At 26.9% G+C, this 14951-nt stretch overlaps 2 protein-coding genes across 2 annotated transcripts; both read right to left on the bottom strand.

Moving 5' to 3' along the window:
• Positions 1-8348: 8348 nt before the first annotated feature.
• Positions 8349-10137, bottom strand: Phum_PHUM107180 (Peroxisomal N1-acetyl-spermine/spermidine oxidase precursor, putative; the record flags this gene model as incomplete). Its single annotated transcript, XM_002424054.1, has 4 exons — positions 8349-8521; positions 8602-8755; positions 9492-10057; positions 10134-10137. The coding sequence occupies 4 exons, from the start codon at positions 10135-10137 to the stop codon at positions 8349-8351; spliced, it is 897 nt and encodes a 298-aa protein (XP_002424099.1).
• A 983-nt stretch (positions 10138-11120) lies between these two features.
• Phum_PHUM107170 (uncharacterized protein) lies at positions 11121-11353 on the bottom strand (the record flags this gene model as incomplete). The annotated part of the gene is made up of 2 exons (XM_002424053.1): positions 11121-11288; positions 11318-11353. The coding sequence occupies 2 exons, from the start codon at positions 11351-11353 to the stop codon at positions 11121-11123; spliced, it is 204 nt and encodes a 67-aa protein (XP_002424098.1).
• Between the last annotated feature and the right edge of the window lie 3598 nt (positions 11354-14951).

The following is a 14951-nucleotide window of genomic DNA, read 5'->3' as shown; positions in this document are numbered from 1 at the left end:
AGTTGAAGAGAAAACAGATTCTTTACCAGGATCAATTCTGCTCAAGAGGAAAAAGCACCCTCTACAAATTTATCTAAGAAAAAGGCTAAAGAAGCACCCTCTACAAATTTATCTAAGAGAAGGGCTAAAGAAGCACCCTCTACAAATTTATCTAAGAGAAGGGCTAAAGAAGCACCCTCTACAAATTTATCTAAGAAAAAGGCTAAAGAAGCACCCTCTACAAATTTATCTAAGAAAAAGGCTAAAGAAGCACCCTCTACAAATTTATCTAAGAAAAAGGCTAAAGAAGCACCCTCTACAAATTTATCTAAGAGAAAGGCTAAAGAAGCACCCTCTACAAATTTATCTAAGAAAAAGGCTAAAGAAGCACCCTCTACAAATTTATCTAAGAAAAAGGCTAAAGAAGCACCCTCTACAAATTTATCTAAGAGAAAGGCTAAAGAAGCACCCTTTACAAATTTATCTAAGAAAAAGGCTAAAGAAGCACCATTACTTCCTAAAAATAAAAATAAGAAAAAAGGTCTAAAAGTAAAAGAAGAAAGATCATCCATACAGAATTCAAAACCTAAAAATTATCCTAAAGCTGAAATTCAAAAGGAAACAAAAATTTCAAATAAAAATATAGGAGCTACAAAAAAAATTCACAAGCATAATTTTGGGAAGCATACTAAAAAGCGGAAATGGAATTCCAGTACCAAGAAATCTAGGAAGAAAGCATCCATTCTTATGTCAACCGATTTTCACGAAGAGAGTATTCCTGAGGTAAAGCTATTTTTACTAAGTAAAGTTCACCTATCGTCTAATGAAAAAGAGAAGATTCAAACCAGTCAAAAATTAGCAAGAGGAAATCTAAATAAAAAACTTAGTCCTGAATTTAAGGATCCATACGAGGTCAAGAAAAAATCTGGCAAAAACGTTTTATTAAAAATCCGTAACAAGGAAGTTACTTATCACAAAACCGTGTTCTGAGTAGTTGATCTAAAGAGAGAAATCCAAAATAATAATAATTTAATCCTTTTATTTTTCCCATATAGCTAATCATCATTTATTTTATTATTAATCCATTTATTCTTTTCTATGTACCCTATATAAAATTCTTGTATTTTTCAGAACTTATGTCAATTTTGTTTCGAATTCATGTCTCTTGATTTTATTCTTTTATCTTTACTCTTTATGAAACATTGTTCACTAACGAGTATTGCCTAGGAAAGGTTCTACTACTTGCAGCTATAAAGCTTAAAATGATGTTCCTGATAAGAAGCCAATGTGAAGAGATACAACAGTCTACCATACAGAAGACATAGCACCTACTACTACTCAAGGAGTCTCATCCTGGACGGAACCATTCAGAACCCGACATAGGAAACTGTCAAATCCGAACAAGAGGAGAAAACAAATTCTTTTTTCAAAATAATTGTTTTCCGTCTTAAGGGGGGAGGTGTTATGATCCCGTACTCAATATTCACATTTTCAAATTTTTATAAACAAAAGACTGGCGACGAACTCGAATTGTTCTTCTTTAGAAGCGAAGCTTCTAAAGACTCCTTCTTTTATTTTATTTGCAAGTGTTTGCTAGTTCCCATTGTTGCTCGTTCGAAACAGTTGACTGACGAAAGACCAAAGTAATATAGGCAAGCTACACCGCTTGGCGTCGGTTCATTTGATTTTTAGTCTAGCTGTAATAAGTTCTTGTTTATTAATATTAGTTTTGTTAGTGATAGTTTTAAGTGCTTGTTCATTACTTACAAAAATAAAGAACGAACCGAATATAACAATATATATATATATATATATATATAAAAAGGTAAAAAAAAAGAGAGAGAAATTTTCTTATTGAAACATTTTTTTTTTCTGCTTTAACGAAACAAGTTCATCCATCTTGAGATTTCATAGAATGACAGGATTCAATTCATTTTTACCTATTTAACCGATAAATACGACATTCAATTATTTACATCATTCATACAATAAATTTTCTTACCATTTTTCCTTATTCTAATGTTTTTTCTTTCTTTTTGTGCCTGAAGGTTGATTTTTATGAAAAATAACATTTTATTATTATTATTATCATTTTGTTTTGTCAAGGTAAAAAATGAGTGAAAAAAAAAAACACAAACGAACTTTCAATACGCACTAAATAAACCTTTTCCAACAAAAAACACATTTCATTTTCACGTTTATTTCATCATCATCATCATTTGAAAAATGGTAAACATAAAATTTTCATTTAATAACAAAAAAATTTAACGACATCTATTAAAATGTACACGAACTATATTATTTATAATTTATTCGATAGATGTCGCTTTACGTACCTTAATTTTATAGTTATTATTTTAGTTTTCATTTTATACGTTAGATGTCAGTGAGAATGCCGTTTTTTTTTTTATTTTACGGAAAATGAATGGAATGGAAAATAAGACGTTCGAACGTTATCAATTTTTAAAATTAATTCTTATCACTTCAATAGTGACAAACATTTCACGATTTAAAATTAATAAAAAATATAAAAAAAATAAAAATCCCAACAGAAAACTACAAATTAAATATTTAAAAAAATGTAATTAACTTTAATAAGAGTAAAAAAAAAAAAAAAAAAGTAATTTATAAAAATTGTTAATTGATTTTTTATTTTATTTTTTCATCCCTCTTTCTCTACATCCACGATTTTTTTTTAAAACCCTTTCAAACGTTTTTCACAACCACCCTTTTGATTAAAATAATTTTTTTTTTTTTACTTTTACTTTCATTCGTTCGATAATTAAAATTGAATAGTATAAAATTTTCTATTCATTATAACAAATGATGAGAAAATTAAATTTTAAATTATTTTTATTTAATTTGAATTTTCTAATTAAATTTTTTTTTTTTTAAAAAAATTTATAACACTAAATAAAATTAAAAACTTAATACTGCTGACACGATGAAAAAAGAAAGAGGGTAGAAATACCAAAAAAAAAAAAAAAACAAAATTAAAAATTCTTTTTTTTTAAAAAAACCTAATTTAACAAAATTATAGAAAAAATTTATCTCAGAAGGTAAATAAATCGCCATTTTTGATAAGTTTTAACGTAAAAAAAAAAAAAGATAAAAACTAACGCAATCACTAACTAAAAAGGTTTTAATATATATAAATATTTTCGAAAAGAAATTTAAAATAGAAGAAGATGAAGAAAAACCTTAAAGAAAAACAAACAAAAAAAACAGTAAAACTTTTTTCATTTTCAAATATTTCATATAAAAAAAAAAAAAAACAAAAACAAAAGATAAGTTAAACTTTACAAAAAAGAAAAACCTGAGATTTTCCAAAAAAAAAAAAAAAAAAAAATGAAAAAGAGAAAATGATGGCAAAACTTAAATTTAAGGGATAAAAAAAAAAAGTTTTCGGCCGAATGTCTTTATCGGAACCCGACGGCGTCTTTCCAAAAAGAAGAAGATGAAGAAGATTGAAAGGAAAAGATGAAAGAAAGAAAATAAGAAAAAAAAAATTTTTTTTTTTTTCTTTCTTTCTTTCTTTCATCCGAAAAGTTTACCGTGATCAATTGATAGGAAGAAAAAAAATGAAAAGTTTTTTAAAAAGGAGGGAAAAAGAGATTGCCACAGAAAAGAGAGAAAGAGTGAGAGAGAGAGGGAGAAAAAAAGTTTCTAAAACATTTAGAAACTTTCCAAAAAAAAAAAAAAACCCAACGGTTTGATCTGTTTTTAAACAAAATGCATTAAAAAAAAATTTTTTTTTTTTTTGGTAAAATAAAAACTTACGTACAGCAAAGCTTTAAAAAGCTTTTCTTTTTTTTTTAAATAAATTTAAATTCAAAAAAAAATTTATTTTTCTAAAGACACGACAAAAAAAAAATTTAATATAAAAATCATCAAATGTGAATCGATAAAAACAAACAAACGAATCGGTATGAAAAAAATAAAAATGGCGGATCGAATTAAATCTTTTGTTTTTCTTCTTCTCCTTTTTTCCTTTTTTTCTTATCATTACAGGTATGAAATGAGTGATAACGACAAAAATAATTTTATTTGTAATCGAAGGTACGTAGAAAAAAAAAATATGATGACAGCGTTGCCAAATTTCATATTGAAAAAATTTTCTTAAATTTCGCGCGTTTGTAATGAAGCAACAAATTCATTGTTAATATTATTATTGTTTTTTTGGGGGGGAGGGGAGGGGGCAAATTAGAATTAATTAAATTGTTGGAAGAATCTCCTCATGAGAATGAAATTGAAGAATTTTTTTTATTCATTACAAAATTTAAAATCCGTAAAATCATAACAACGCTGGAAAAATAAAAACTGGAAGTTTGGTTTCATGCACGGCCGCCTATTTAAACTATTTTTAGTTTTATTTAATTCATTCAACTGGGAATTTTCCAGATTTTCATTCCGACAGTACAAAATTATTTGAATTCGGGAAGAACGGGGGATGGGGAGAAGAAGAAAAAAAACAAACAAACAAACAAAATAAAATAAATTTGACTTCTGGAATGTTTTTCCTTTTTTTTTCCTCCATCTTGTAGTTGGATTCATTTCCAAAATGTAGACTTTAATTTATATAAAAAAAAAAAAAGAAAACTTTTTTGTTTGATTGGTAAAGTTTTTGAGTATAGAAAAAAACCGCAAAGTTTCATTCCATGCCACGCACACACGCACACCCACACACACACGCAAACTCTCCCGTACAAACAAACACTTTGATTAAAATAAATAGAAAAACTCGATTCTACTGGAGAAGTTAAAAAAAAACCACAAAGAGAACGAATCCATCCCAAAAAAAAAAGGTTGAAAACCTTTCGTTAGCAAAACTTTTTTTTTTCTCCAAAATCAAAAAAACAAAATTTTCCAAAACTCTGAAAAAACAAAAACAAAAAATATGGAAAAAAAACCTTCTTAAGAAAATGTGAAAAGGTGAAAAAAAAAGCAAAGAAAATTTCCAGGAGTACAAATAAAATATAAACCCTTTTTTTTAAACTTGAAAAACGTCATTTATGGAATTATAATAATAATAATGATAATAATAATAATAATAATAATAATAATAATAATAATAATAATAATAATAATAATAATAATAATAATAATAATAATAATAATAATAATAATAATGATGATGATGATTAAAAATTAAATGCGCAAAATGTTTCGATATAAACAAAAATGACAAAATATTTTTCATTATTTTACCTTATTCACTTAAAACTTTTCACTCGCGTTTTCCCCTCCTCCCTCACTTCCTCCTATCTTCCCTCCCTCCTCCTACTTCCCTCCCACATTTTTTTCGAAAAAGAAAATTAAGTCGAAAACCGCCGCCATACTTCCGTTTATGTTATTAACCGACAACATTTGAAGAATTGTCTAAAATAAACCATGCGTGAATGAATCAAAAAGTAAAATAAACAACAAAAGAGAGAGAGAGAGAAAGAGAGATATTTTGGATTATAACCTCTCTCTCTCTCTCTCTCTCTCTCTCTCTCTCTCTCTCTCTCTCTCTCTCTCTCTCTCTCTCTCTCTCTCTCTCTCTCTCTCTCTCTCTCTCTCTCTCTCTCTCTCTCTCTCGCGTTCATCATCCTTTTCTTAATTTTGTTTTCGTAAAAAGAAAAAGTTTAGGAATTGAAAATTGAAATGAAAAAAAAAAAATTTTTTTCTTTTTTTTAAAATCCTTTACGACGAGTTTTTTTTTCGAAAAAAAAAGCAGACGAAAAAGAAAAATAATAATAATAATAATAATAAATTAGATTTACAGAAATTAAAAAAGAGTTTTAAACAAAAAAAAAAAAAAACCTAAGCAACAGCAATTTTTTTTTTTTCGTTTCCCACGGCGATTTTACGAGAAAATTAAAATTTTACTTTTTTTTTTTTTATTCAACACAAAGAAAACATAAAAGGTTAAATTAAAAAAAAAAAAAAAAAAAAAAAAAAACGTGTCGTGAAATTTATTATTATTATTATTATTTGACTCGAAGGCAACAAGACGAAAATTTAAAAAAAAAAAAATGAAAAAAGTAAAAGAGTTCAACCTTAATCGTCGGTTCTGCGTAAAAAAAAAACTTTTTTTTTGTTTTCTACGTTCTGGAAAACGAATTCGCCCCTCCCTTCCCCTTCCCCTCTCCCCATTTTTCTTTTCTCATCCAGATTAAATAAATAAATAAAATTAATTCCAGGTTAAATTAAAAAAAAAAAAAAAACGATAAATACTTCCAGAAGTTGGGAGAATACGTACCTTTAACTCACCGCGGTCTGAAGAAAAAAAACCGACACTGATATTTGATACTTTTAATTTTCTTTCAACTTTATCATTATTATTATTATTATTATCATTATCATTATCATTACAAATCGGGTTTCCGATGAATTCCAAAAAAAATTTGTGACTGGAACAAAAAAAAAATTTTATTCTTTTTATTTTCGTTCCAGTTTGCCTTAGCAAATATTTTTTTTTCCAGTCGTACGATTAACCGCTTTGATATAAATTTCTTTTTAAATAATAATAATAATAATAATAATAATTGACAGATGTTTAATATAATCAAACTTATATTATTATTATTATTATTTTTTATAACGTAACCTTCCCTAAAGGCTCCTGGAGTATAAAAAAAAAAAAAGGTATCACGAAATAATTATAAAATCGATTTGTTTGTTTGTTTGTTTATCAACGCAAACAATTTGTTGTAATGATGCGGTAGCATCATTTAATTGTCTGTCTTCTGCTATAATTTTTTTTTTATAGACATTAAAATTTTTTTTTCAACACCTAAATTTATCTATCCATCAGATAAACATTTAACGAAGATATATCGTGGTTATAGATAAAAAAAAAATAGATGAGTAGATAAATTTAATAAGTCGATAATACGTGGGATAAACGTAAAAGTTATCAGGTGGCAAATGAAAATTTTATTTAAAAAAAAAAATAAACATTTTCAATATGGCGGACAAAAAACATATAAAAAAAGGGACAATAATAATGATGATGATAATTTCGTTATTATCGAAAAATAACCTTCCATCTACATCACCTGCTAACTTAATTTATTATTTGTATTTAATAATAATAATAATAATAATAATAATAATAATAATAAAATACCTAATCCGATTTCCGCCATGTTTGTTTTTTTTTTTTTTTAACGATAAAAATCAAGTTTTTAAGTTTATTAATAAAAAATAATAATAAATTTTTTTGTTTCTTAAAAAATTTTTATGCAATCGTTTATTAAATTTTTAATAAAACGAGAACATAAAAAGGAGCGACAGTGGCAGCAGCAGAAGCAGAAGAAATAATACCAACAGCAGTAACAACTACAACCGTAAACCGACAATTTTTTTTTTTTCTTTTTGGTTTTGCGGGATTTAAAACGTTTAAATTTCGTTTTTTTTAAAAAAAAAAAGTAAATAAATATATTAAATTCTCGTGACACTTTTAATTTGACTATTTACACGTTTTATATAATTTTTAATAAATTATTAATTATTAAGTCGTTCGAATGAATTTTATTTTATTACGTACGATTTATTCGGACGGTAATTTAAAAAAAAAAAAAATTAATTTTGTGTTTTTTGTCTAGTGCCACTCCTAAAAAAAAATAAAAAAAGAAATTTCATAAAATAAATAATAATAATTTAAAAAAAAAAAAACTTTTTTTTTTTATTGGACAAGCAAAATTTTTATTATTATAAATGATAATAAATTTTATTTATATTAAGGCCATAAAAATTTTTTTTTCTTCTGCTGCTGTGTGATGAAAACAAACAAAATCCTGTCGGTGCGTTTTAATACTGAACATGTTATCATATATAAAAAAAAATTAAAATGTGCGACAAAAACTCCAGGACGACGACGACGACGTTCTGGAAAAAATAAATAAATTTTTATTTTTATTAATAAATTCGATATTTCATCTTATAAAAAAAAAAAATTTTCCAAAAAAACAAATAATAATAATTCGACGTGGTAATAGAAAAAATAAAAAAATATATATAAAATCAGAATTTTTTTTTTAATGACGAAGTTTCAGGTTTAACCTGATTTAAGAATCGTTAACGTTATCATCATCATTAACAACAACAACAACAAAAAAAAATTTTTTTTAAATTTATTTAAATAATTTAATGAAAAAATTTGTACGTCAATTTTACACTTAATAAATTATGTACATTTATTAAGTAATAACGAACTTTTAAAAAATTAATTTCCTTTTTTTTCGGGTGGGGGGCGGGTCGATGACGTAACTGGTTTTTTTTTAAATTTCGATATTATTTACGCGAATAATCATCGAGTCTAGACGTTTTTTTTTTTTTTTTTTTTTTAATTACGGTAATAAAATTTTTATAAAATTACCTCACTAGCTTGAAGTTCCGGTTTGATTTTTACCATTTTGTGATGATGATGATGATGATGATGGCGGTGCTGCATAAGGACAACCCAAAAATTGATCTGATATTCTTCCGCCTTCTCTTAAACCACTTAAGAGAGCACCGTGTACTGTTGCCGGATAATTTCTCATTGTGTGCTCACCTGTAAACACGATGAGTGCGTCATCTCATTTTTAAACAAACATCACGTGATGGTAAACGAAAAAAAGGAAATAAGTGTACCGGCGAAAAATAAACGCGGAGGAATATCAGGAGATGATGAAACGGGTGCTGCCAACATGTCGTAATCGCTACCGGAAGCTCCAACGGCAACGAATGAATATGAACCTCTTGACCAAGGATCTGCTCTCCATCTGGTCACGACAGTTTCTTTCGGCTAATGGTTAAAAAAAAAAAAAACTCTTAACCTTTTCGTTAATGAATGATAACAGTCGTGATAAAACAATCACAACCGATTCGTACAACAATCGAATATACAAACGTTTGCTTGTGCGTGTGTGCGTGCAACCGCCGTTTAAGCGGTTTTGTTTTTTTTCAATTTCCGTTAAAATGCAAAACAAAGATTTCATTGAAAAGTGCACGCACACACACACACACATGTTGTCGGATTAAAGGATAATAAAGAAAAAAAAAATATGAGAAAAGTTTTTAGGCGTTTGTTTATTATACAAACAAACAACAAACTCTAGACACAAGAAGAAGGAAAAACTATTTCACGAGATATATATTTATTTAAGACGACCCACCGTGAATTTTATAGGCGTTTTGTAGCGAAAAATTCTGACGTAGTCGTAAAAATTAAAAAAAAAAAAAAAAAAAAAAAAAACTTGTCACAAAAAAACGTCGTCGTCATCATCATTATCATCGTCGTCGTCGTCGTTGTCGACGTTGTAAAGATGTAATTATTAAACTACGGTTAAAAAAAATTTGCCACCTCCGACATCGAAGATTAAAAAAAAAGGATTTCGCGACATATTTAATAAAGCCAATGACTTTTAGTTTTTATTATCCAGTCGTCTCTTATATTATCATTATTATTTTAATGTTTACTTTTCAAAGTATTCGTCATCGTAATATTATAATAAAAAAAAAAAAATTATGATAACACATACCTGAGGTACGGCAGAATTTCCAAAAATACCCTTTAAAACGGCAATGCATCTTCCGACAATGACGTCATCGCTAACATTTTCCATAATTGCTGCGGCTTCACCTGCTACCAATGCAAGCAGTACAGGAGCATGATATAAATTCCAAAAAAGAAATAATTCTCCTCTGCTAGCCGTTGTGCTTCCGACGTGTCCGAACAAATTCGATTCCGGATCCCAAAATATTCTATCGAAACATAAAACAACTTTGTTTAAGTTTCCAAAACCTAAACGTTCGATGGATGCAACTTTCCAATTAGGTAAGGACGGTATGAATTTAACGATGTTTTGTCCGTTGTTTCCTGTCGTCGAACCATCGTTCGATACGGAATGTTTTAATACTCCCAAGGGTAAAGTACAAAGTGCAACGTCACCCTTGAATGATTCCGTACCATCGTCTTCGTTTTTACCATTTGACGTCACGATTTCCACACCGTCTGGCCCGTAGTGAATTTCTTTGACAGCTTTACTCAAACGTATATCTAACCCTTCGGATAAAGCGATGGGAACGCACGAGTATCCATTACGAACTAGAAAAAAAAGAAAAAAAAACGTCTTAATCAGTGGTTTAGTTATTAAAAAAGGGAAAAAAATAAAAACACGTACACATTAATAAATCGATTTTTTATTATTCTACATTTTTTATTAGTCTTAAAAATGTCAAACGTGTTTATTTATTTTTGCGGTTCATTTGGTCTGTAGCAAAAGCAGACGACGATTGTTGTAATTTATGCACACATCCGTGGTGTGCACTCTCATCATAAACAAAAAAAAAAAACCAATGAATTTTTTTTTTCTTTTTCTTTTTTTTCTTTCTCTCCCCCCTCTCTCTTTCCCCCTCTCTCTCCCCCTCACACATACACTCTCTCTCTCTCTCTCTCTAGTTTCAATGAAAAATTTAAAAATAAAAAATATTAATCTGACATTAAAGAGAGAGGGAGAGAAAGAGAAAGAAAGAATGAAAAAAAAAAAAATTTTGTCCAGATTTTAAAAATAACTGGAGAATTTTTTATTTTTTTCTTGTTTTTTAATCTATGACTGGATATCGAAGAAGGCGGTCTGGAAAAATAAAAACATTCACTCCCAACTTCTTATGTGCAAACTCAAGGTGAGAATTATGTTCTTTATTCTCATTGGTTGAAATTAAGGTGGGACAAACATTTCAGGTTCCAACCGAAATGCCATTTATTTATTTATATATACATATATTATTTTTCAATACTGAACTTATAACCATTATTATTATTATTCGTTTTTTTTTATTCAGAGAGGAGGATTCTAATGAGCATTAAAAAAAATAACCTTCGAGGCTCAAGTTTTACTCACACCACCACTACCACCACCATCGCCATCATCGCCATCACCATCACCTGTCATTATCCGAGAGAATTTACGTTAACTTGAATTGATTAATTCCGGATCGCATTTTTATTTTCGATTTGAGTAAGGGGAGGAGGGAGTGGATGGGATAAGCGAGGGGGAGGTTCAAAATTATTTTCGGGTACATCAGAGCGGGAATGTAGTAAAATCGCCAAGTTATTATTATTTATTAATAAAAACGAGAATTTTTTTTTTTTTAATTCGAATAAAAGATTAAATTTTCGTGATTTTCTTATTTGATTGGTCGATTTTAAATAAGTTGCGCAATTTTTTCTTCTGCTTTTTTTTATTAATCATGGCGCTGTCGACATTTAATAAAATGATTTTCTGTCTTTTTTCATTTTCTTTAAAAAAAAAATATACAAAAACGAGCTCGCGATTCTATTTATTTTGTTTTATTAACCGTAAACAAAAAATAAAAAAAATAAAATTAATAATTTCATCATTGCGTAATATTATTATTATTATTATTATTATTATTATTATTATTATTATTATTATTATTATTATTTCTAGAATTTCTGTCGTTTTTATTTTCTCTCTCTTTTTTAAATACCTGACAAACGGGTACTGATAATAATATGTTTTTGATTTTATTAATTAAAATTTAAATACCGATAATTATATATAAAATAATTTTTTTTTGAGAGAGAAAAAATGTTACGTAAAAATAAATTAACATAAATTAATAATTCATTAATAATAATAATGATAATAAAAATGTTGTTTGTTTCATTTTGTTTATACTTGAATGATTTCTTATCATTCACTTAACAGTTTGAATTGGATTTAAAAATAAAAAAAATTTAAAAAATAAAAAAAAAATTATTTTTAATAAAAAAAAAATGAAAGAAAAAAAAATTTTTTAACCGATGATGATGCCGCCAAATAATAATAATAATAATAAACTCTATGAAGAAGAAAATAATAATAAAAAAAAAAGTTAACGGAAAAAGAAAAAGAAAAAAAGTTGAATGAAAACAAAAAAAAAATGCGAGAAAACTAATTAAAAGAAAGAAAAAAAAACAAAAATTTTTTTCTTTTCGTTTCGTTCTGTTTTTTTTCAATAAGAAAAGTCACGAAATAAAAAAAAAAAAAACATGAATCGAACAAACAAACAAACAAACAGAAAAGCGAAGAAACAAACAAACAAACAAAGGAATTTTTGTTTTTTTGTTATACTTTTTTTTATAATAAATTACAAAACAAAGACTTTTCTTCTTTTCTCTTTACATTCTATCTATATCCTATCACCCTTTACCCCCTTTCCCCCTCCTATTTCTTATCATTTATCTTTTTTTATCAACCCTTCACACGCACTCTCCCTCCCCAAATTCACCCCTTTTCTCTCGCGTTGTATTCTTTCACGGACATATTAAATTTTTTAAAGTTTCATACACGACATCGAACATCAGAAAAATCGTTTATTTTCCTTATCAATCATTAATTGATAAGAATACGAATGAGTCAGTTTTCTCCAGCTCCTCCTCCTCCCATTCCTGGAATGAATGAAAAAGAAAAAAAACTGGAAAAAAATGAAAAATTCGAGATTACTTATTTATTGTTTAAAAACCGTTTTAAAATTTTTATCATTATTATTATCAAATCCGGTGAGAAAATAATTTTTTTTTTTTTTATTCGTTCTAAAACACGAGAGAGGAGATGTAAGACGAAGGAAGAGAGAGAGAGTGGGAAAGGAAGAGGGAGAGAGAAAGAAGGAAAAAAGAAATCGTGAACTGGAAAAAATAAAGAAGAAATCAGATACCATCACTTTTTTTTCCTACGAAATATTTTTTTTCATATATATATTCGTGCCATGAATATTCCGATCCGCCATTTTATATTTCGCAAAACATAATAATAATAATAATAACGCGATAAAAAATTTAAAATTTAACGAGAGAGAGAGAGAGAGGAAAATATGAATAAATAAAAAATTATTACTATTATTATTATTATTATTATTATTATTATTAATTATTTAAAAATTTTACAAAATGGCGGACGAGTAAAATAAACAAAGCGGCGAATAATTATCGTACGTGCGAAATAATAATAATAATAATTTGTTTTCAAGGTCAGGTACGCCCTAAATTCCAATTTTATTTATTTATTTATTTATTATTTTTAGATTTACTTTATTTATTTATTTGTTTATTTTTTCTGGGGAGAAAAAAAAATAAATTATTTATTAAAAAAATCACGTCAAACCTGTTCGTCGTTTTTCCAAACAAAGAATAAGAAGAGAAATAAAGCGCAAACCTGGAATTTTTCTCTTTTTTTTATAGCGTTAAACTCGAGCTATAATTTAAATAAAATGCCAAAGCATGCATAAATATTTTACTATTTTATTGATTTTTTTTCTCCAAAGGGGGAAGATGATGGGTGGAGAGGGGGAAGAATGAAGAGAAACAAAGTAGGGTGGCGAGAGAAGAGGTGGAAAACAAAATGCTGGAAAAAAACTGGAGTGAAATTTTTATTTTAAATGTGAGAAAATTTTCGTCTCCCCTTTTTCTCTCTCATATCGTCTTTGAATGATTTTTATTCTTTCTGGAGTTTTCCAGTTTTTCTGGAGTTTTTTTTTTGTTTTTTTTGTTTTTACTTTTTCCAGTCTCTTCTGGAATTTTTTTCCTTTCCTTCTTTCGATACGTTTTAGTTTTATTCATTGATAAAGTAAAAAGAAAATTATGGCGATGAAATTTTTTTTTTGTTTCGTTACCGGAAATAAATAAAAAATTTCATAAAAAAAAAAAAAAAAAAACGTACCAGTAATTAATTTAAAAAAAAAACAATTATACGAAATTGGGTTAATTAAATTGCAAAGTGGTCAGACAATTCAATTAAATAATAATAATAATAATAAATTTTAAACCGGAAGTATAGAAAACAAAAAAAAAAAAAAGAAAACAAATTGTTGCTAATGGATTCTCGAATGAATTTTTTTTTTGGTTTTTGGTTTTTATTCTTTCACTTTTTATCATTTCATTTTTTTAAACGTGAAATTTTAACGTGTCAGCAGACAAGCAATTTTTTTTTCTTTCTTTTTTTCTTTCTTTCTCTCTTAGTATTTCAAACTGTCATATAAATATTAACTTTTTCTTTTTTTTTAAAAAAAAAATGTGGCAGACGTAAGTTTACAAAAAAAAAATTGTAGCAATAATAATAATAATAATAATAATAATAATAATAATAATAATAATAATAATAATAATAATAATAATAATAATAATAATAATAATAATTGCAAAAGATTTTGACAGGAAGTGAAATAAAAAAAAAAAAAACGTAACAGGAAATTGCACGAGTACTTTTTTCATTTTTTCTTTTTCCTTTCCTCCTACAAACCGAAGAGAAAACAACCAAAAAAAAAAAATATTATTATTTATTTAACGCTCTTTAAAACGTCGTGTCAGAAACCAAATGATAATAATAATATTAATATTTTATAGTCACGTCAAATTTGTTTTTTTTTTTTGACCAAAACGATTAAGTAAGAAAAAAAAACGGCGGGTGACGTGGTATCAGTCAATCTACCAAATGTAAAAATACTCGAATGTTTTTTTTTTTTGGTAAAGTCGTGTCTGCAGACAAAAAAAATTCTAAAAAAAAAAAAGGAAATGCAATAAGAAAACTGCAAAGATGACAACGAAAAAAAAAATGAGTAATAAAAAAATTATTTAGGAGGTGAGGCGCGGAGTAAAAAAAAAAAAAAAAATTTTTTAAACCTTCATTAGCGGGTCGTAAACCTGAAATGAGATTTCATTTCCACCTGCAAACCTGAAATCGTTTATTATTATTATTATTATTTAATCCTTAAAAAATTTTTTTTTTTTTATTACCGGTTGTTGTGTTGAATATTTTATGTACGTAATTTTTATGTTGAATATCTTTCATTCTGTCGAACCTTTTTTTTTTTTATGTCATCCTCACGTTCATTGTTTTTATATCATCATTGCACTTTTTTTAACTCCTTTCCCCTCCCCTCCCCTTCCTCCCTTTTTTGTATCGTAAATAAAATTTTTTTTTGAGGAAGAGGGGGAGGGA

This window comes from Pediculus humanus, genomic scaffold (assembly GCF_000006295.1).
Source record: "Pediculus humanus corporis 1103172107457 genomic scaffold, whole genome shotgun sequence".
Classification (NCBI taxonomy): Eukaryota; Metazoa; Arthropoda; class Insecta; order Psocodea; family Pediculidae; genus Pediculus; species Pediculus humanus.
Note: the sequence above shows the minus strand (reverse complement) of the source record. Positions and strands in the feature narration are given on the sequence as shown.